General features: G+C 41.1%; 1 protein-coding gene across 1 annotated transcript; it reads right to left on the bottom strand.

The window, feature by feature from the left end:
• Positions 1–4,435: 4,435 nt before the first annotated feature.
• On the bottom strand, positions 4,436–21,166 carry LOC127566507 (uncharacterized). Its single transcript, XM_052008939.1, has 4 exons — positions 20,901–21,166; positions 16,541–16,624; positions 7,823–8,050; positions 4,436–6,901 (listed from the first exon to the last, which is right to left on the bottom strand). The coding sequence occupies exons 1-4, from the start codon at positions 20,967–20,969 to the stop codon at positions 4,805–4,807; spliced, it is 2,478 nt and encodes an 825-aa protein (XP_051864899.1). The 5' UTR covers positions 20,970–21,166; the 3' UTR covers positions 4,436–4,804.
• Positions 21,167–21,724: the final 558 nt, after the last annotated feature.

The raw sequence follows: 21,724 nt of genomic DNA, 5'->3' as shown, positions 1-21,724 counted from the left end.
AAGCGAACAGACTGGTGCAGCAAGCAGGAAGGCAAGCCACATGTTGGCCATCATTGCAAGAATCTTTGAGCACTGAAGCAATCCAGCTGTGGTCACACCAAGGCCTTGTATACACTTACAGTATATACACATATAATACACAGCTGGATTATTGTGTGCAGTTTTAGTCTCCTTATCCAAGAAAGGATATTCTTGCCATAACGGTGCAGTGAGGTTCAACAGACCAACCTCTGGGATAGCAAGACTGTCATATGAGGAGACGGGGTAAACTGGGCCTGTATTCACTAGAGTGTGGAAGCTTAAGCAGGGTTCTCATTGTAATATACAAATTCTAACAGGGTGAGACAGATGGGAGGGGGGAAATGATTTCCCTGGCTGGGGGACCCTAGAATGAGGGGTCATAATTTCACAATTAAGTTGTTTGGAACTGAGATGAGAAATTTCTTCACTTGGAGGGCATTGGATCTATGAACTTCTCTACAACAGAAGGCAGTGGAGGCTAAGTATTTAAGGAAGAAAGAAATATACTTCTTGATATAAAAGGCATCAAGGAATATAGGGAGAGAGTAGGAAAGTGGTATTGAGACTGAGGATTGAACATGATCGCACTGATTGGCAGAGAAGACCTGAGGGGTGGAATGGCCCAACCTTGTTCTATGTTCCGATGTAAATCTCCAGTGTTTGATGGGTATGGGGAGTGTTGGGGGGCTGAGGTGGTACAAGTAGCTATGACCACCTGAGTCTGAGGCCAAAGTGCTAGCACTGAGCCATGAATAATGCCTGAATAATTTTGAAGACCTAGATCCAACGTGTTTTGTAAATACTATTTTGACACTTGCACTGGTCTCGAATTGGTTCAAGCACAGGAAGAATCAAATGCTTTTAAAAGCCAATTAAGCAAAAATTATTTTAAGAGAAAACAAAACTGACATTAAAAATGACTTTTTATTATGTTAGATTGACTTTATCTTATTCTGACTTTATCTGCTCAGCATGATTCAATGTAGCACTCAACTTCCAGCTCCAAAGATTGTGGGTTCAAGTCCCACACCCAGAGCCAGGTGCATAATCCAGACTAATACTTCATTGTGGTGACTGGGGTGTATGCTGCCTTTCAGCTGAAATGTGAAAGTGGGGAATTTTCTCTCCTCTCACATGAAAAGCTCTTGGCATTTGTGTTGAAGACCAAAAGAACTCTCCTGGAGAGCGCTGGCAAATACTAATCCATCAACCAAAGGCACAAGTAAAAAAAGGCTGCATCTCATTGTTGCCTGCTGTACATAAGTGAATAACTTTGAACACGCTTCATAATGTTAGCATGGAAGGAATTATACAAGTGGAAGTTTTTTCTTTATTTTCAAAGCAGCAAAAAGTAAATGATGCTGTTACCAGCCATACCAAGGAAGAATTTTAATAAGCAATTTATATATAGATCTGAAACAATGACAACTTGAAAGCTAACAAAGTTAAATGGTCACAGATGTATACCATGGAGCACTAGTTGAATTTTTGAGTCAGAATAAGTTTTCATTTTACCCCACCACAATATTTTCACAATGGAGGATGGTCTGGACTCTTCAAAAACTTACGCACATGAAAAGCTCAAAAAAAAAGTACATGTAGGGCACAACCAGCTGATAAATTACTGCACCATTAACCACCCTTGGTGTTGGACTCCAAAAACTGGGTTGTGTCTATAAAATATAGACATTACTTTAACATTTACAAATGAAGACATTTGCAAAACATTACTAATAGCTTTCTTGATTTGCATTTCAAAATAAAAACTTGCAAATCCAAAATAAAAAACAACTCACAGCAGGTCAGGTAACATTGGTTTCAGGTTGGTGACTTTACATCAGAATTGGTCACCAACCTGAAACATTAAATCAAAAACATTAAGTAATATAAACTTCCTTTGTTTGCTCCCCCACCCCCACTGCCCTTCTCTGCAATGTTAAAAATGTGATTTCTGAATTTTCCTAGTGCTAAAGGTTATTGATATAAAGCATCATCTTTTTTAATGTTGCCTGACCTGCTAAATAATGCTTTCTCTTTTGCCTTTAGTTCAGATTACAATTGTCCATTGTATTTTATTTGGGTGGGAAGCCAAATGGTTCATAGCAGGCAAAGGAAAAGAATGATCTGCATTGTTCGTTTCAAAAATCTTTGAACTTTAAAATCTAATCACTGAAGCAAGTCAAATTTATTTCATTTCCAGCACTCTGATTCCCATTTATTTTTCTTATTCTTCATCCCACGTTCAGTCCTATCAATGTTAAGAGATCATATTTGAATGAATTCCAAGTTAGTTGGTTATAAAGAATTTCCAAAATAAAAATGCTAAGTGAATTTAGTTTAACAAATGAAGAAAGATTAGGTCAACGTGTGTCACACATACATTACTTTTAAAGTAAATGCTGTAGGGAACCAGTGCTCGTGTTCTCTCAGCATATTCAACTGTTAATTTTTCAGCTTATAAAGTCGGATAGTGAAATGTACAGTTCCAGTTCTGTAACTCTTATGGTTTTTGCACTTGGACAGCTTGCACAGTAATTTTGGAATATACTGGTCCAGCTGTTTGAGAAAAAAACCTGCGCATTTACCAGTTATCAATTGTGTAAGACCAAATAAGTTTCCAGTTCCAGCACAATAGTTGCCTTTATCCACAGACCTCATGCCAATCTCACCAACTCCTGAAATTGTCCATGATTTCCTTTGAGGAAACAGTGGAGAAAGAAACCCTTTGCTTCAGGGAATAAAATGAGGAGGAAAGACCCAACAGGAAATTATACAAATTCTGCAGAAGTAATGGTTTTGATTGACGGATTTGCTTCATTTCATTACAGGTCCTTCCCAGCTCATGAAGGCTCGCCTTATGTACAGCCCATACACACGAAAGTGTGTTTTGGAGACCAGTGGTATGGATTTGCCATCTTCTATGGGACTGCCAGCATCTTCTGCCATGTGGAACTTGATTTGTGGCCACATTTCTGACTTGCAAACTTCGGCTTATGAACAGTTCACGGGAATGGAACCCTGCCATAACCTGGGGACGGCCTGTGAACACCTTCTCAAACTTCTCAGTTTCTTTGGCCTTCAAAGCTAATCTTAAAATTCTTTTGTTCTCGGGCCACTTCTGACTTTGCTATGAGACCCAGAGTTGAGCACGGTTGGGATACAAGAGAGTCAGGACTCCCTCTCACTGCCAGGAATCTGGCATCATTCTGGTCGTATTCCTGGTCTTAGCTCTGAAGCTGCTAAGATCCAAAAAGCTTACAGTTTGAGTGCAATGGAATGTAGAGGGTACCCACTTGCTAACAATTTATTCTGAAAGCCATCAGAAGAGGCTCTCCATTAATACTCCAGAAGGAAAAAACATCGGCCTGGAAATATTTCAATGCTTGTTTCCCCACAGCAAACTGATGCCGCTGTTGTGCAGGGGCAAAAGGACCAAAGTTCTACAATTGTGCTGCCTCTGAGCTTCATGTGTTCACTTGTGCACAAACCACACACTTGGCCTCACTTTCACAGGATAGGTTGAGTGAGCTACAGCTTTTCTCTTTGGAGACGAGGAGGATGAGAGGTGATTTGATAGAGGTGTACAAGATGATAAGAGGCATAGATCGAGTGGACAGTCAGAGACGTTTTCCCAGGGTGAAAATGGCTAACATGAGGGGCATAATTTTAAGGTGATTGGATGAAGGTATAAGGGGATGTCAGAGCTAAGTTTTTTTTACACAGAGAGTGGTGGGTGTGTGAAACGCACTGCCAGCAGAGCTTGTGGGGGCATATACATTAGGGACATTTAAGAGACTCTTAGATAGCCACATGAATGACAGAGAAATGGAGGGCTATGTGGGAGGGAAGGGTTAGATAGATAAAATATTAGATAGATAAAATAAAATTTAGCAGGATAAAATGTCAGCACAACATTGTGGGCCGAAGGGCCCATACTGTGCTGTAGTGTTCTATGTTCACTACATCCCACCATTTCTTAGCGGGGTGAGCAACACTGGGGAGAAGAGTGAAGCAAGGATTTGATCAGGAAGAGAAGATCACAGTGGAGTTGGGAGTAGATTTTGAGGGGGGTGAATAATAACAGGGAATGATGTGGAAGTTGGGAGAGGATTGGAAGAGTCAGGATATTGGGAGGGTCCAGTGAGAAGATCAATACTTGTCTTATTCTTCTTCATTTAACAGGATTTATTGATTTAAAGTTTAGCTGGTCCCTTCCAGTTTTGTCGATTTGACCCAAAGTCTTCAGAAAACCCAAAAGGAAAGCACTATGATGCACAGCAATCAACTTAAGGATAAGGGAAGGGACAAGTTCCTAGGATGAGCTAGAAATCTTGCACAAGTCCTGCTATAACCAGACAACTGAAAGGATGCAATCTATTTGATGACTGACATAAGGATTCACCAGATGCCAAAATAGGGGACAAAAACAAAGAGGTTTTAATCCATAGAACTGAAACAAAGTCATAAATAGTTCAAAACAGCTTTCCCAAAAATCTGCCTTCACAAGCTATTCAAATGTTTTTCTCGTCATTAAGAAAAAACACTCAGGACTTGTGTCACATGCCTGTGTTTCTATTCTTAAATAGTTTGTGTTGCAGGTTTGGGATTTATGTCCTAGAAGTAGGGTTCTTTTCTGTGGTCCTGATTTCAATGCCTAGGCATACACTACACATTAACTACAAGTGTAAAGGTTATCCGAATTCACATTGGAATAGATGTTGCAGCAAATATTTCATTCAATTGAAGATGTTTTCCTTAACGGAGATCTAGTATGTGGTTTAATCTATAAAGTGAATGCTCTGTAATTCAAAGAATATTTATACTTCCAGATTTTTCCCTTAGTTTTCTGAAATCCAACAGTCAAGAGCTCTTCTGATCCTGACCAAAGTGTCATATTTACAGGCATCACAGATGAAGAATACATATTTACAGTCAGGAAGTCAAATTCAATGTCATAGTGCAAATGTGGGCAGGCATTAAACACTGCCAGAACAACACCTGATCTATACTGCCTTTTGACGAGGTACAGACAATTCTCATGAATTGAACTGAAATTACTCTCAATCCAAGACACTGATGAGGTCAAAGTATTCTTCCAATATGGAATGGATGCTTCATGGACATTTTCTAAATCACAAATGCACAATCTTAAATCAACATCATGATTAGCACAAATCTCATAAGGGCTGTATGGAGTCAAACGGTCAAATCCTACTAAAGTCATTGAAGCATCACCCTGAATATTGAAGTCTATAACTACTAAGTATTTTTCTTCCTGATGGCCTGTAATTTCTGAACCCTTTACATAAAGGTCAAGTTTCACAACAGTCTCATTTCTGTGCTCTTCACGTATTTTCACATTGTCAAATCTAATACCAATTAATTTTTGGCAGGCCTGGTATCCTTTGAGAATTCTTTTTGCAGTTATCTGTTGTTGAAGTATTTCATGGTTCATTTGACCAAGTGCAAATTCAGCAAACAAAGCAAAACTAGAATCACTCACTACCGGTTTTTCAAAGTCTTGGCAGATGCAAAAGTTTGGAGGAATCCTTGGAATGCTGTCACAGGTCCTACTTGGAGAAACTGGACTCAGCAATCCATCAATATTTATCCCATATTCAACACCATTCTCTTTCATGACCCCAGCATGTGGCAAAAGACCTTGTAAGGTATGATGAATATCAAGGAGACTGATCAACCTGTGTTGGTTTGTATGCAAGGATTGAATCTTCTCTTCACCCAGCAAGACAGCTGCTGTATCTGGGACAATGACAAAAAGCATAGTGTGGAATAACTCTATTTGAGATTCTGTAGTCATTGAAACAAACTGCCCATAATTATTGCCATGGTCTGAAAGAATGAAGGTCAGAGTGTTTTGTTGATCAGCTAAGAAAGTTACATGTTTAGCCAGGTCTTCATCTACTTGTTTTAACCTGAGACCTGTATCTTCATGATTGGAGTCCAACATAAGAAAGCTGAAAAAGGGTTTTTGCAGGAATGAGAAACGAGTGATAAAGTACTCAATATACTGTAAGAGGTAGGTGTGTTGATGGATACCATTGTAACATAGAGCAGCAGGTCCATGAAACATATCCTTCACCCCATTTTCTTGAAGAATATCACAGCTAGAATATGAGACATCCATCCTGTCAATTCCACTTCTCTTGGCTGCTTCCAAAAGCAGCTGTGATCTTTCTGAAAATGGTGCTTTTTTCTTAAGAGCTCTCAGTTCTTTCACCAAACCCCAATCCCACTTCCAGCACATGTCCTCCAAATATAAAGTCTCATATCCAAATCTTTTAAAGCTTCCAAGTGTTTTGTTGAAATCCACAGCCTTTGGTGGCAGATCAAATGAACTGAATGGTTTAAGTGGATTGAAAGACTCGCCACCAAACAGAGCCTGAAGAGACTCAAATGTCCGGCTTTTTATACCTTGAACCAGTTCAAAGTCAAATACTTGTCCAGTTTTGAACACATTAGTATTCAGATTTCTGAATGCATCAATGGTTTTTGGCAGACTTCTATAAAAATGGTGCCTGGATACAGAATCCATGAGTAAAATATTCACATTCAATGAAGGCTCATTTTTAAGTTTGTTAGCAGATCTGTGATCTGCACGCAAAACAGGAGGTAGAATAAGAAGCTGTGACATCTTCCTCCCATCGTGGCTGAGGCAACGTATAAAACAGTAACCATGGTGATAGGTCCTCCAATCCATTAGCAGCTCTTGATTAATAAACGTCACTACTTCCATTGTGGACTTAAACTTCAGCCACTGATTAACACCCACCTCTTCATTGTACAATCCTATTACTACAGAGGATGATTCGCTGCACAGATCATGCCGACAGGTTGCTTGAGGCTTTTCAAGATTATATTGCTTTGAGAAAACAAGAAGAGAAAGATGTAAATTGCAAGTATTAAAATTCCCACCACAAAGCTTCCTGTGTGAAGGATCAAGCAGTAAATAATAGAACCACACAGACAAGAAACATTCCAATTTAGTTTCCATTCTATACTTAGTTGGTTAATGGTTAAGATGCAACAAGTAGTCTTAGCTAACCCTCCACCCACAAAAGAAGCACTGGCTTTTAGTCATCTCAATGTTGGTAAGTCCAAAACTTCCCATGAAGTCCAGTAAAACAAAGCTCCCCACCACCACCGCCGCCACCACCTCCCCCCCCCCAACCACATTAGCCTGCAAATGGAGGATGAAATTGCTGTGCACTCTAACTAACAGCCTGGCTAACATCAGCACAGGTCAAGAACTCATCAGAGGACCTGAACCTCCTGCAACTTAGAGTACAGTGTTGTGGTTCCAAGCAGTTCTGTTGTCTTTCGCTTTTGGAAAAGTCACATAATGAGATTTTAGACTTTCAGCTAAATATTGTGGGTGGTTGAAGAGATGTTTTGAGGCCAAAAGACACACATATCAAATATCCATGCAGTATTCAATCAAAAGGTGTGCACAAACGGCCAAAAGCCAACACTGATGGGAACTTTAAAGTATATTGTACGATGCCCTCTTATTGCTCATTCCATTTCTCTCCCCATATATACTGTCTAACCTATTGAGTGTTTCGAGCATTTTTCTGGTTTATCAATAATTCTTTTTTATTGTTTTCAATCTTAGCTCTCTGTACAGCTATCAATGGCCATTCAACTCAACTTCTCAGTTAAAAAATATTCTACCCAAATTTGACTATTCATTCCAGTAGTGTTTTTACAGAGTTAATCATTTTAATAAACGTTCCTTGCAGGTGCCGAGAGGTTGTTTATCTACATAATTTAAAATTCATACCGTAATCGTACAAATCACATCCGAGAACTGGTGGGAACAGTTGGCAGGTTTTTTATCAGCAAACAACTCTTTCATGATGCGACAAGAACCTGGTACAAAATCTGCTCGGAGGCAAGCTACCTCCTCCTGTGGTCTCTCTTTCTCCGACTGCAGCCTGAAAACTGGACAGGTGTCATCATACATGGAAGTTTTCAACGTGGTGGCGATGGTGCTAAGATTCTGTTTATACTGTGAAGTGCGCAGAACATCAAGTTAAAGGCAAAGAATAAGCTTTCATGTTTCAGTATCAATTCTTAAAAACTACTTCAACCATAACTCCTCTCCAAGCTCAGGCAAGTTCAGCAACCCATGTTCTAAAATGATCGATTTACATAATCTTAATTTTATATAACAGTTTAAAACACATGTTCAAGAAGGTTGGTGGGTTTCTTCAGTTAGGGAATTGTCATCAAATAATATTGGGTATAAAAACACTTCCCACAATTTTAGTATATTATTAGCCCAATATCTACCTCAAACAAACCATACCTATCCAAAAAATAAGTAAACCAGCAGGGAATGACTTCTGTCCTATCAGTCAGAACCGGAAACGAACCCAAATGTCAGAAGGTAAAGAGCACAGAACAGATTAACATACCTTCCAAATGAATGTTAAAAAAAATTGAATGTAAAATTAATGCAAAAAAAACAAATTCCAAGTGGTGAGCTGGTTATTCAGAAAGTGATTTGGTGGTATCTTTCTCCCTCTGCTGCTTCATAATGATATTACAAGAGAAGACTTGTCAGTGTCAGCAAATGGTATTGGTATTGGTTTATTATTGTCACTTGTACAGAGGTACAATGAAAAATTTGTCTTGCATACCGATTCTACAGGTCAATTCACTACACAATGCAGTTACATTGAGTTAGTACAGAGTGCATTGATGTAGTACAGGTAAAAACAATGACAGTACAGAGTAAAGTGTCACAGCTACAGAGAAAGTGTAGTGCAATAAGGTGCAAGGTCATAACAAGGTAGATCGTGAGGTTATAGTCCATCTCATCATATAAAGGAACTGTTCAATAGTCTTATCACAGTGGGGTAGAAGCTGTCCTTAAGTCTGGTGGTACGTGACCTCAGGCTCCTGTATCTTCTACCTGATGGAAGATGAGAGAAGAGAGAATGTCCCGGGTGGGTGGGGTCTTTGATTATGCTGGCTGCTTCACCAAGACCACGAGAGGTAAAGACAGAGTCCAAGGAGGGGAGGCTGGTGCCCGTGATGCGCTGGGCTGTGTCCACAACTCTCTGCAGTTTCTTGTGGTCCTGGGCAGAGCAGTTGCCGTACCAAGCCGTGATACATCCAGATAGGATGCTTTCTATGGTGCATCGATAAAAGTTGGTGAGTGTCAAAGGGGACAAACTGAATTTCTTTAGCCTCCTGAGGAAGTAGAGGCGCTGGTGAGCTTTCTTGGCCGTGGCATCTACGTGATTTGACCAGGACAGACTGTTGTTGATGTTCACTCCCAGGAACTTGAAGCTCTCAACCCTCTCGACCTCAGCACCGTTGATGTAGACAGGTGCATGTACACCGCCCCCTTTCCTGAAGTCAATGACCAGCTCTTTTGTTTTGTTAACATTGACGGAAAAGTTGTAGTCATGACACCATTCCACTAAGCTCTCTATCTCCTTCCTGTACTCCGACTCATTGCTGTTTGAGATACGGCCTACAATGGTGGTGTCATCTGCAAACTTGTAGATGGAGTTAGAGCAGAATCTGGCCACATAGTCGTGAGTGTATAGGTAGTAGAGTAGGGGGTGAGGACGCAGCCTTGTGGGGCACCAGTGCTGAGAATAATCGTGCTGGAGGTATTGCTGCCTATCCTCACTGATTGCAGTCTGTTGGTTAGAAAGTCAAGGATCCATTTACAGAGGGAGGTGTTGAGTCCTAGGTCTCGGAGTTTGGTGATAAGTTTGTTTGGGATTATTATATTGAAGGCAGAGCTGTAGTCAATAAACAATAGTCTAACGTAAGTGTCCTTACTGTCCAGATGCTCCAGAGCTGAGCGTAGGGCCAGGTAGATGGCGTCTGCTGTAGACCTGTTTCGGCGATAGGCAAATTGCAGTGGGCCGAGGTTGTCTGGGAGGCTGGAGTTGATGCGTACCATGACCAGCCTCTCAAAGCACTTCGTGATGGTGTATGTCAGAGACACTGGTTGGTAGTCATTAAGGCATGTTACCTTGCTTTTCTTCGGTACCAGCATGATAGTGGTCTTCTTAAAACAGGTGGGAACCTGAGATTGAAGCAGGGAGAGGTTAAACATGTCTGCAAATACTTCTGCCAGCTGATCAGCACAAGATCTGAGCACACAGCCAGGGACACCATCTGGGCCAGATGCTTTCCTCGTGTTCACTTTCTGAAAGACTGATTTACGTCCTCAATGGTGACCACCGGTTCAGTTGCATTGGAGGCTGTCAGGGTGGGTGGTGTCAATCCACTTTCCTTCTGTTCAAAACACGCATAGAATGCGTTAAGCTCATCAGGAAGGGATGCGCTGTTGTTAGCTATGCAGCCCGTCTTCGTCTTGTAGCCTGTTATGGCATGTAAGCCCTGCCATAACTGACGGCTGGTCTGGGACTCTATTTTGAGTCGGTATTGTCTCTTGGCATCCCTGATAGCTTTCCGAAGGTCATATCTCGATTTCTTGTACAGGTCAGGATCACCAGATTTGTGTGCAGCAGTCCTCTCCTTCAGTAGGGAGTGGATCTCTCAGTTCATCTATAGTGTTCCCCCATATTGTCCTCTTTAATTAATTTTACTGAGATGTGGGCATTGCTAGGAAGGCCAGCATTTATTTTTCATCATGTTTTGAAAACATTGCACATGTCTGTCTGGAAGTAATCACAGAAGTAGACCGCTCAACTGATCGAGTCCAATCCAGCTGGTCTCACTTCTATGCCCTCCCCTCAGGGCCCCTTATTTATTTTTCCTCTTTCTTGAAAATATACAGTTCCATTTTGAATGCCACAATAGAAATTACCTCCACTGTTTCTCTTGGCAGGGTATTCCAAATGCTAACTATGCTGCATAACATTGTTTGTCCCTGATTTGCCATCACATTCATCCTATGTTCTCTGGCTCTTGACCTTTCCATCAATGGGCAGAGGCTCTATGTTTAGAGTCTTCTTGATTTTAAATATCTGTGTCAGATCCCCTTTGTTATAAGAACCCCAGTTTCAGTCTATCCATGTAAATCATTATAGTAAATCTCTATGCAACCTTTCTATGGCCTTCACTTCTTTCCTAAACTAGTGAGGTACCCCAGGGATCAGAATAAGAATCAGAATCAGGTTTATTATCACTGACATAAGTCGTGAAATTTGTTGTTTTGCGGCAGCAGTACAGTGCAAGACATAAAAATTACTATAAGTTACCATAAAATAAATAAAATAGTTCTGAAGAGGAATAACGAGGTAGAGTTCATGGGTTCATGGACCGTTCAGAAATCTGATGGCAGAGGGGAAGAAGCTGTTCCTAAAACATTGAGTGTGGGTCTCCAGGCTCCTGTACCTCCTCCCTGATGGTAGTAATGAGAAGAGGGCATGTCACGGATGGTGAGCGTCCTTAATGATCGATGCCGCCTTCTTGAAGCATCGCTTCTTGAAGACGTGCTCACTGGTGGGGAGGGTGTGCCCATGATGAAGCTGGCTGAGTCTACAATACTCTTTTGCGATCCTGCACATCAGAGCCTCCATATTAGGCAGTGATGCAACCAGTCAGAATGCTCTCCACCGTAAATCTATAGAAATTTGCAAGAATCTTTTATGACATACCAAATCTCCTCAAACTCCTAATGAATTAGAACCGCTGGTGTGCCTTATTCGTGATTGCATCAATGTGTTGCGTCCAGGACAGATCCTCTGAGATGTTGACACCCAGGAACTTGAAGCTGCTCACCCTTTCCACTGCTGAGCTATCAATGAGGACTGGTGTGTGTTCTCCCGACTTCCCCTTCCTGAAGTCCACAATCAGTTCCTTGGTCTTGCTGATGTTGAGTGTGAGGTTGTTGTTATGACACCACTCAACCAGCCGATCTATCTCACTCCTGTACGCCTCCTTGTCGCCATCTGAGATACTGCCAACAACAGTGGTGTCATCAGTGAATTTATAGATGCCATTTGAGCTGTGCCTAGCCACACAGTCATGAGTGTAGAGAGAATAGAGCAGTAGGCTAAGCACGCATCCTTGAGGTGCACCTGTGTTGATTATCAATGAGGAGGGGATGTTACTGATCCACACTGACTGTGGTCTCCCAATGAGGAAGTCAAATATCCAGTTGCAGAGAGAGGTACAGAGGCCCAGGTTTTGAAGCTTGTTGATTAGTACTGAGGGGATGATAGTGTTGAATGTCGAGCTGTAATTGATAAACAGCAGCCTGATGCATGTATTGCTGTTGTTTAGGTACTCCAAAGCTGAGTGAAGAGCCAGTGAGATTGCATCCGCCGCAGACCTGTTGTGGTGGTAGGCAAATTGCTGTGGGTCCTGGTCCTTGCTCAGGCAGGAGTTAACTTTAGCCATGACCAACCTCTCAAAGCACTTCATCACAGTGGATGTGAGTGCTACCAGGCGATAGTCATTGAGGCAGCTCACCCTGCTCTTCTTGGGCATCAGTATGATTGATGCCTTTTTGAAGCAGGTGGGAACCTCCGACTGCAGCAGTGAGAGGTTGAAGATGTCCTTGAACACTCCAGCCAGTTCGCTGGCACAGATTTTCAGTACCCTCTCAGGTACACCATCAGGGCCTGATGCCTTGTAAGGGTTCACCCTCTTGAAGGATATTCTGACATCAGCTTCCAAGACAAAGGTCACAGGGTCGCCAGATGCTGTGGAGATTCGCACAGGTGTAGTGTTATTTTCCCTTTCAAAGCGTGCATAAAAGGCATTGAGCTCATCAGGGAGTGAAGCATCACTGCCATTTATGCTGTTAGATCTTGCCTTATAGGAAGTAGTGGCATTGCAAACCCTGCCACAGCTGTCGTGCATCCACTTGTGTCTCTAGCTTCACACGGAATTGCTTTCTTGTTCTCACAATGGCCTTCTGTTGGTCATACCTGGACTTCTTGTAGAGTTCTGGATCGCTGGTCTTGAACGCCACAGATCTAGCCCTCAGCAGACTGCGAATCTCCTGGTTCATCCAGGGCGTCTGGTTTGGGAAGACTTGTACCATTTTCTAAGGCACACACTCATCCATGCAGGTCTTGATGAAGTCGGTGGCAGCTGAGGCATATTCATTCAGATCCGACGATGAATCCCTGAAATATGGTCCAGTCCACCGATTCAAAGCAATCAGTTATTGGCCTTCAATTATTTACTATTTAAATTAATGACCTGGAGGAGGGGGGCGAAATGCAAGGCACCCAAGTTTCCCAATAAGATAAAAAGGTGGAAGGGCATGTTGTGATGAGGATATTGTAACTCTGCAATGGGATTTAGATAAATTAAATGGGCAAAAACTTTGCAAATCAAATTGTGTGGGAAAGTGTGAGGTCATGCACTTTGGTAAGAGGAATCAAAAAATGGATTATGACCTACATGAAGAGAAACTGCAAATGAGTGAAACACAGTAAGATCTACGTGTTCTAGATAATAGATCACAAAAATTTAGCAGGTGGGTACAGCAAGTGGCTAAGAGGGCAAATGGAATATCAGCCTTTATTGCAAAGGGGATGGGGTTTAGAAATAGGGAAGCTTTGCTACAATTCCCTCCAATGCTACATATAGCACACAAGATAAGGGGCAGATCATTTCAGATGGAGATGCATAGAAATTTCTTCTCACAAAAGGTAGCGAATTTCTTGAATCCTCTACCTCAGAGAATTGTGGAGGCTATATCATAAGTAGTATTTAAAGTGGAGGTACATAAAGTTTTGAAACATCATGGAACTGAGTACTATGAGGATCTGGCACATTTGAGGTCTGGGGTAGATCAACCATTATCATATTGAATGGCAGGACCAGCTTGAGAAATCATGGCCCACTCCTCTTCCTATTCTGTGTCCTTGTACTTGCCAACAGTTTGTTCTCAAATTTCCTTTCTCCACATCCGCTCTCAACTTTCTGTAAACAATCTGGCCATCTTTCATTTACCTTTTTTTCTCCTTTATTTTGCTCTCCTTTGGTATCCAAGGGCCCCTGGCTCTAATCGCCCTCATATGACTGATCCTGAACCACCCTTACGTTAAAGGCCAAATTAGTTTTGCCTACTGATCTTTGATTCCAATTCACCTGGGCAAGACCTGTCCTCACCCCACTGAATTTGGCCCTTCTCCAATTGACTAGTTTTACCTCACAAGTGGTCCGTATCTTTTCCCATGGCATTTCTGTACAGTATAGTATTATGGTCACTGCTCACTAATGGGAGCATGGTTTTGCAGCAATTGGTGCTGCTGCCTCACAACCCCCAGCCTCGGGCTTTGATCTTGAACTTGGCTGCTGTTTTTCTGGAGTTTGCAATTTCTCCCTATAATCACTTGGGCTTCCACCAGGTGCTCCAGTTTCCTCTCACAGCCCTAAGGTGTACTGGTAGGCTAACTGTTTGCTGTACATTACCCCTCAGTGAAGCTTAATGCCAATGTATTTGGGACTGACATGTACCACCACATCTGGCTCAAACCATTCCCCACCTTGATTCCAGTCAGAGAATACTCTGCAGGTTCCTGTGGTCTCCTTTACCCTGGCACCAGGAAGACAACATAACATGGGGACTCACACTAACCATTGTGAAAATGAGTACCTACTGCATTTCTATGACTCACTACTTCCCAGTGTGCAATCCATTGCCATGTGTTGCCATGTTCTGCACCACACTTCTCCCAGGTGTCTCCTCCAGTCTCTGATGCCAAGTCCCAGTTTGGGACTAGCATAAATCCTGCTCTTCCTGCCCTGGTGGATGGCCACTCACCATCCGACTTGAACTCTGTCCAGCTGTAGGAAGAATGCCTCTTGGGACATGCAGTCCAGGAAACTCTCAGCCTCACTTTTCTGTGATGACTCCAGCTGTCCCTCATGATTGAGCTTAAGTTTGAGATTTCCAGTCAGTTGGAGACATTCCCCGAGGACATGCAAGGCATTCTGAATTTCCCACATGTTCAGGAGTCACAGGCAAGAAGTCTCTGCTCCCTGCCTATTATCGGAGCAATCTTCACTGTCCCCTCCTTAGACACACATTTTTAATGTTTGAATCTAATTAGACAAGCCCTATCCTCATCTTTTTTTTTAACCTTAGCTTCACAGCTTAACCTATATATTTAGGTCAGTGATTGAACAGTTGTTATTTTCTTATTACCAATCCTGGTTTTTTTTTGGTCACTGAGCAACACCTTTCCCTCCATTTCTACAAATTCCTGCTCTCTATAACTGGTATAAGCTACACTCTCGAAATGGCACTGTGTATGTATTAAAGACAATGAGAATCAAGGGGAAAACTCTCAACTGGCTTGAATTATACCAAACACAAAGGAATATGATTGTGGATGTTAGAGGGAAATCATCTCAGCCCCAGGATATCACTGCTGGAATTTCTCAGGGCAAGTTCCCCCAAGCCCAAAATTTTGACCTACTTCGTCAATGACCTTCCATCAAAACTTCAGAAGTGGGGATGTTTGTTGATAATTGCACTATGTTCAATCCCTATCATAAGTCTTCAGATAATGAAGCACTTTACATCTGCATATGATAAAACCTGATTAATGTTCAGGTTTCTGCTGCTAAAAAGGTAAGAAATAACATTCAAATTCTAGACAATGACCAACTCCAAGAACAGAAGCTAACAATTTCCTTTCATATTCAATGATGTCACCATCATCAAAACTCTCATCATCGATTTCCTGGGATACCACTAACCAAAAACTTAACTGAGAGAGGCTGAGTGTTTTGCAACGAGTCTCTCACCTGCTATAAGCCCAAATCCTTTCCATCATCGACAAGGCACTACCATAGTGAGTGCTGGAGCACAGCTCCACAAAGCTTCCCCAACCTGCAATTTTTACCATCTAAAAGAACAAGGATAGCAGCCACATGAGTAAAACATTAAGTTCCCCCTCAAATCACAGGCCAACCTCACTTGGAAATATACTGCAGTTCTTTCATCATCAGTAGGTCAAAATCCTGGAATTCACCACCAAGTATTGTAAAGCAAGGTAGTGAAATCACCTCCACCATCTCAACAGCACTGAAGAATAGTATTTTAACCCTGACCTCAGCAGTGCCTACCAACCATGAGTGAATTAAAAAGAAAGGAAATTAGGGATCTCCATATCCAGATTACAATTGGATTCTGTAGTAAAGTCTATAGTTAAATAGATTTGTTCCACGATTTCACATACATTTAACACCACCAATAGCAAGAAGTTTATACCACCCAAGGAACTTATGTGCCCCAAACCTGATATTTCCAGGACTGGGCTGAACTTGTAAAAGATGCTATTAATAGATTATTCCTAAGAAAACATTATTTGGTGAAGAATATATAGACTGGTCCCTGTGAACATAATGAAGCATTATGTAGCAAAGCAACAAGTAGTAGAAAGGAAATTAATATTTATATCTTTAGTGTCTTAATTAAATGTTTCAGAAATCTGTGAAGTGTTTCATAGTAACTGGAAGTAGTTGCAGAACAGATATTCATAAGTAGAGCACTCATGACTAATGCAAGACGTATCACAAGCAGACTAGTACTTACAGCAGTTGTCTTGTCCTTGTTTGCATGACCCAATGTATGGTGAGTTTGAGTAGACACCTCAAGGAAGCAAAACTGTAAACAAGCCTGCACAAGAGGGATTAAGGTTGCATAAAAATTAAGAATAACAATGGCAATGGGATATAAGGATGGGTGTTACATACAGTGGAATAACTGCAAATCAAGAATTTACTTTTTACATTTCATCTGGGATGCTGAACATCATCCAAATTCTCAAATGAAAATGTTGTTTTAATAATTCTTATATACACATCTATAATAAAATCAATTGTCACTTGGCATACTGATATCACAAATCTTCCAATATAATTCACATAGGCACGTTTATATGTACTTCCGACAATATAAGCTTTTCACATTCTGTTTCCTTTCATCTCCCACCATTTCCTCCTCCTCCTTACATTGTCAAAGCTTGCTTAGAATGATAAACATCTAAAATGATCAACATCTGAAATGATCAATCAAGTAAGTTAATTGAGGGAAAGACACGTACAAAGGAAATAAATCCCCATTTATATGGCACCTTTCATGACATCAGTAGCCAAGGAAGCACTTTTAAAATCAGGTCGCTCTCAGGGCCATATAAAGCACCTTTAAAGTGAAGCAACGAGCAATCCAGATTCCAGCATCTGCAGCCTCCTGTGTCTACTGTTACAGTAAGGTCAGGTTATTGACAATGCCACAGTAAAGGGAAAAAGCGGTCAAGTAATTGGATAGATTAATCAGCTACTCAGCAATAGATGCATCGGAAGCCCTGAGAATCAGCAGCAGCTCCCAGTGCTGTCCACTGACTGACTAGTATCTCACTAATCCAAGTAAGATACAGTATACTCCCACCAGCTCATGAGCAGCGTCTCAGGTAACGTCACCGCCTGGAATTCATCCCATCCATTCCCTTCCCCATTTATTCCCCTTCTTCCTCTGCAACTTGTCTTCCCCCTTTAACTCTCTACTCTCCGATGCTAAAATAAAACAAAACAGCAAAAAATACAAAGATGAGTTTCAAATGTGCTTAGTATCAAAGATCCATTTTAGACGCAAGGATTATTCAATGCAAAAAGCTTGTAAAAGTGAATTGCAAAAACTTACAAAACTAAGTAAGTACAACATTTTACATTTTCTAAACAAGTCAATTTGGAAGGAACGCCTGCCTGCAACTGTTCCCCTTAGTCCTCTACATTTCTTCTTACCTTTCCCACTTTAACTCTCCGATCTCTATTTTTCCCTTTATCTCCCAAGATCTCACCAACCTTGTTACTGGACAGAAAAAAAATCTAGCTGTAGAAAAACTTGTCATGAAAAAAGAGTTCAGAGAGCATTTCAATCAGGACACCTACATTTGCTTTGGCTGTGCTTTAATCAAAAGTTAAAAGCTCCTCAAATATAATACCTGCTCTCTTTAACACAACCTGCATAACTTCCATCTGAAATAGTGAAAGGAAGCCTTTCCTGGTTGTGAGTACAAAGGAAGAACTTCAGTGTGTAGCATGCAAGCCCTTTTGGAAGATGCACGTAGTAGCAGGACCATAAATGAACAATCACTACCATTCTATGGATGACAGAGAAGAATTTGTGAAGCCCTTGAAGGCCTAATGTACTTACTTTCACAGTGAATAACATTTTAGCCTGTGAATAAGAGCATAACAGAAAAGGAAGTACTCTTGGAGCATTGCTGACAAATAAAAACAAAACAAGCTGTACAAGGATGTGTTAAGTTGAAGGGATAAGGATTGGAATACTTGGGGTATTTTCTAAAGATAGTCTAAATTCACATCCTCTTTAAATGCCTAAAGAAAAATAGAATAAAATCCAAATATCTGTAACTTTGTGCATTATTATGATTCAACATTACTTGATATGATTCTATTTGTGACAATATCAAAGAAATAATGCCTTTCAGTGGAAACACCACTATGAAGAGTGACTGGGTGTGATTTTTTAATAAATCATGACTGAAAGTAAGATGTACCTCTGCACCCTAATGGAGCAGGAGATGAAAGAATCGTGCATCATATCTTTTGTTAATTCAATTAAGATAAGACAAGATATCTTTATTAGTCACGTGTACATCGAAACACACAGTGAAATGCATCCTTTTCTGCATACGGTGTTCTGGGGGCAGCCCGCAGGTGTCACCATGCTTCTGGCGCCAACATAGCATGCCTACAACTTCCTAACCTGTACGTCTTTGGAATATGGGAGGAAACCAGAGCACATGGAGGAAACCCACGCAGATGCAGGGAGAATGTACAAACACCTTACTGACAGTGGCCGGAATTGAACCCAGGTCGCTGGCGCTGTAAAGTGTTACGCTAACCGCTACACTACCATGCCTGCCTAATCTATGTTAGGCAAATGTTGCCTAATCTAATAACTGGCATTCATATAGAACTTTTCACAACCTCTGGATGCTCCAAAGTAATTTACAACCAAAGTACTTTTGAAGTGTGATATATTGCTTTGTTTAATCAACCTATGACTTATGCCCTATTACCTTTAACTCAGTAGAGACCAACTAGTCACAAATATAAGAGAACTGAAAGCTGCGTTTGGAGAAATTTGACACATATACCATGGAAAGAAAGTTATAGTGGAAAGTAATCAAAAGCCACAAAGCCATTTTTGATTAAATAGTTTACTCTGTGCTTCCAAAGTGTTCCTGAGAATGATGCTTCAAAAATACCAAGCTCTTAGTGTACTGAGGCAAGAAACTGTTTCTTGCTGGTATGCTATATGGTTTATATATGCTTAAACTATTAAAAACATAAACAAATGAGAAAATCATTTTAAGAGACCTGTTCAAAAATAGGGAAAAACCACCATTATGTTGCACTACCACTACCTATCCTAAATGAGGATATATTAATCAGCAGTATTGGAGTGGACAAAGGTCTAGAAATGAGAACGTTAGTGAGCAAAGAATGATCTGACTCAAGAAAAGTGCATCTCAATGTTAGAAAAGAATTACCTTAATATGTTTTCAATCCATCTTCTTCAAATGCAGTAGAGAATAGAAGATTGCACGTGCAAGGTCACAGTCCAGTATGCATAACAAGTGATCTATGTCATAACTCCTTGAGTGTACAATTATTTAACCAAAGGAGCACTCCGCATCACAGGGGACAGAATATAACTACAAGGGTGATCAATGAGGCCAAACCCAAAACAATACTCAGTGTTGACTGATAACATTTTAAGTACTCATCTGTCAAGCTTTACCTCAGGCTTTTCAACTGGGATAATAAATCACATAATTCACCAAAGCAATGCATCCTTGGCAGGTAACCAAAATCTCAACAGTTTCTGAAATGGAAGATCTAAGTGATGTGAAAGAGAGTCCAGCCTTCAGAAAATCCTTAAAAAACTTGAATAATTTGATGTTTAAAAAAGATAAGATAAGACAATTCAGTCAAAATTAAAGAGGAAATGGATGGCAGTGGAAGTGTAACAGCAAGTGGATATCAGATACTACATTTTGAGATCCCACAATGAATGCAAGAACCAGGCACACAACAAAGAATCATAAATTGCAAAGAGTTACAGAAATTTAATTACATGCTGTGTAACTAAAGTGGAGCTGTCCAGACAGTTCAAAGTAAGGAAATCACAACAGCCCACTAGTAGGAAACAAATTTCTCTCTAATGGCTAAAGCTCCTATCAACAGAAAAACCCACCACCTGTTACCCCAAAAGTATGGAAGAGTAAGCAGAGCATGTAACAACAGTTTTACTAATGTAACTGCTAATACTTGTAGAAGAATTTCATTAGTTGATCATTGCTGATCACAGAGTTCAAATTAAATGTGTTCTTTGTAAAAGGAATGCATAGATACTATTTTAACTATTTCCATAATTGAGTACAGGACGTGAAAAAAACTGTATAAATGTGTCATTTCCAACTGACTTTACGTGTTCATTTGATTCACAAGTATATGCAGTTACTGTAGTTGAAAATGACTTACATTTATACATCTTTTTAGGTCCTCAAAACATCCCAAAGCCTTTTGCATATCAACTACTTTTGATTTGTCAAAGTTGCTAAGCAAGGAAACACAACCCTTAAACCTTTGCTAGTTTTCTACTCTGATCCTAGAGTTTTAAACGATACTCTAACCATGATGAGCGGTTTAATGAGTTGGAGAAGTGGGATGTGGCATACAGTCACCGGGTCACAGTCTGATTCTAATGACAGTATCATATTCCAGCAAAATTGGTCAAACTTAGCATAACAAACTTTTCGTAAACCCAGCATGATTGCCACTTTGTATCTAACTCAAGCTTTGTTAGAAATGTCCCACAAGGAAGACAGGAATGAACACCAGTAACTGTCAACTGCACTTACCAAAGAGAGAAAGGCGCAGCACAGAAGAAGGCACCAGGTACACCGTCTACGACTTCGCCGGGATATCATCGTTCCTTCTACATTCCCACCTGCAGCACCTTACGGCAATATACTTCGCTTACTTCATTTATTTATTCATTTATTCATTCATTCATTCATTCATTCATTCATTCACTCCCTCCCTCCCACGACCACACACCACGATACCAAGTTCACAGAAGGCCGATTCCTCCTGAAGTTCAGTTCAGCTCGTCCCAAGAGACAACACAGCGCATGCGCCTAACTGCGACGAGTCGGAGCCTGGGGTGTCGAACCGGAGCGGAGGGGGAACAGTGCAACCGAGAGCTACAGTGTGGCCGGGGCAACATTGTAACCATGGCGACAGTGTAATCCGGGGAACAGTGTAAGCAGGGTGACGGTGTAACCGAAGAACAATGTAACTAAGGCGACAGTATAACCGAGGGAATAATGTAACTAAAACCATAGTATAAATCAGCGAATAGTGTAACCAAGGCGACATTGTAACCCGGGGGAAAATGGAACCAAGGGTCAATATAACAGGAGGAACAATGTAACCAAGGCAACAGTGTAATCGGGGAAACAATGTGAGTAGGGCGATAGTATAACCCGGGAACAATGGAACCAGTGTGACAGCATAACCAGGGCAACAATGGAGCCGGGGTGATGGGATAACAGGAGGAGCAACGGAATCAGGGTGACAATATAACTGGGGGAACAATGGAACCAGGGTGACAGTGTAACGGGGTGGGTGGGGGGTTGAGGGGGTACAATGGAACCAAGGCAACAGTATTACTGGGGGAACA

The sequence above is a fragment of the Pristis pectinata genome, chromosome 2, assembly GCF_009764475.1.
Source record: "Pristis pectinata isolate sPriPec2 chromosome 2, sPriPec2.1.pri, whole genome shotgun sequence".
In the NCBI taxonomy this organism is placed as follows: domain Eukaryota; kingdom Metazoa; phylum Chordata; class Chondrichthyes; order Rhinopristiformes; family Pristidae; genus Pristis; species Pristis pectinata.
This window is presented reverse-complemented; position numbering and strand designations above follow the sequence as displayed.

What these genes read in the sequence shown, in the direction of transcription:
- LOC127566507 (XM_052008939.1), bottom strand. Translation starts at nt 20,969, where the DNA reads ATGATATCCCGGCGAAGTCGTAGACGGTGTACCTGGTGCCTTCTTCTG. An exon ending in GCTGCGCCTTTCTCTCTTTG is followed by an intron (nt 16,625 to 20,900) that starts GTAAGTGCAGTT and finishes CCTCTTGTGCAG; the next exon opens with GCTTGTTTACAGTTTTGCTT. An exon ending in ATGTGATTTGTACGATTACG is followed by an intron (nt 6,902 to 7,822) that starts GTATGAATTTTA and finishes GTTTTCTCAAAG; the next exon opens with CAATATAATCTTGAAAAGCC.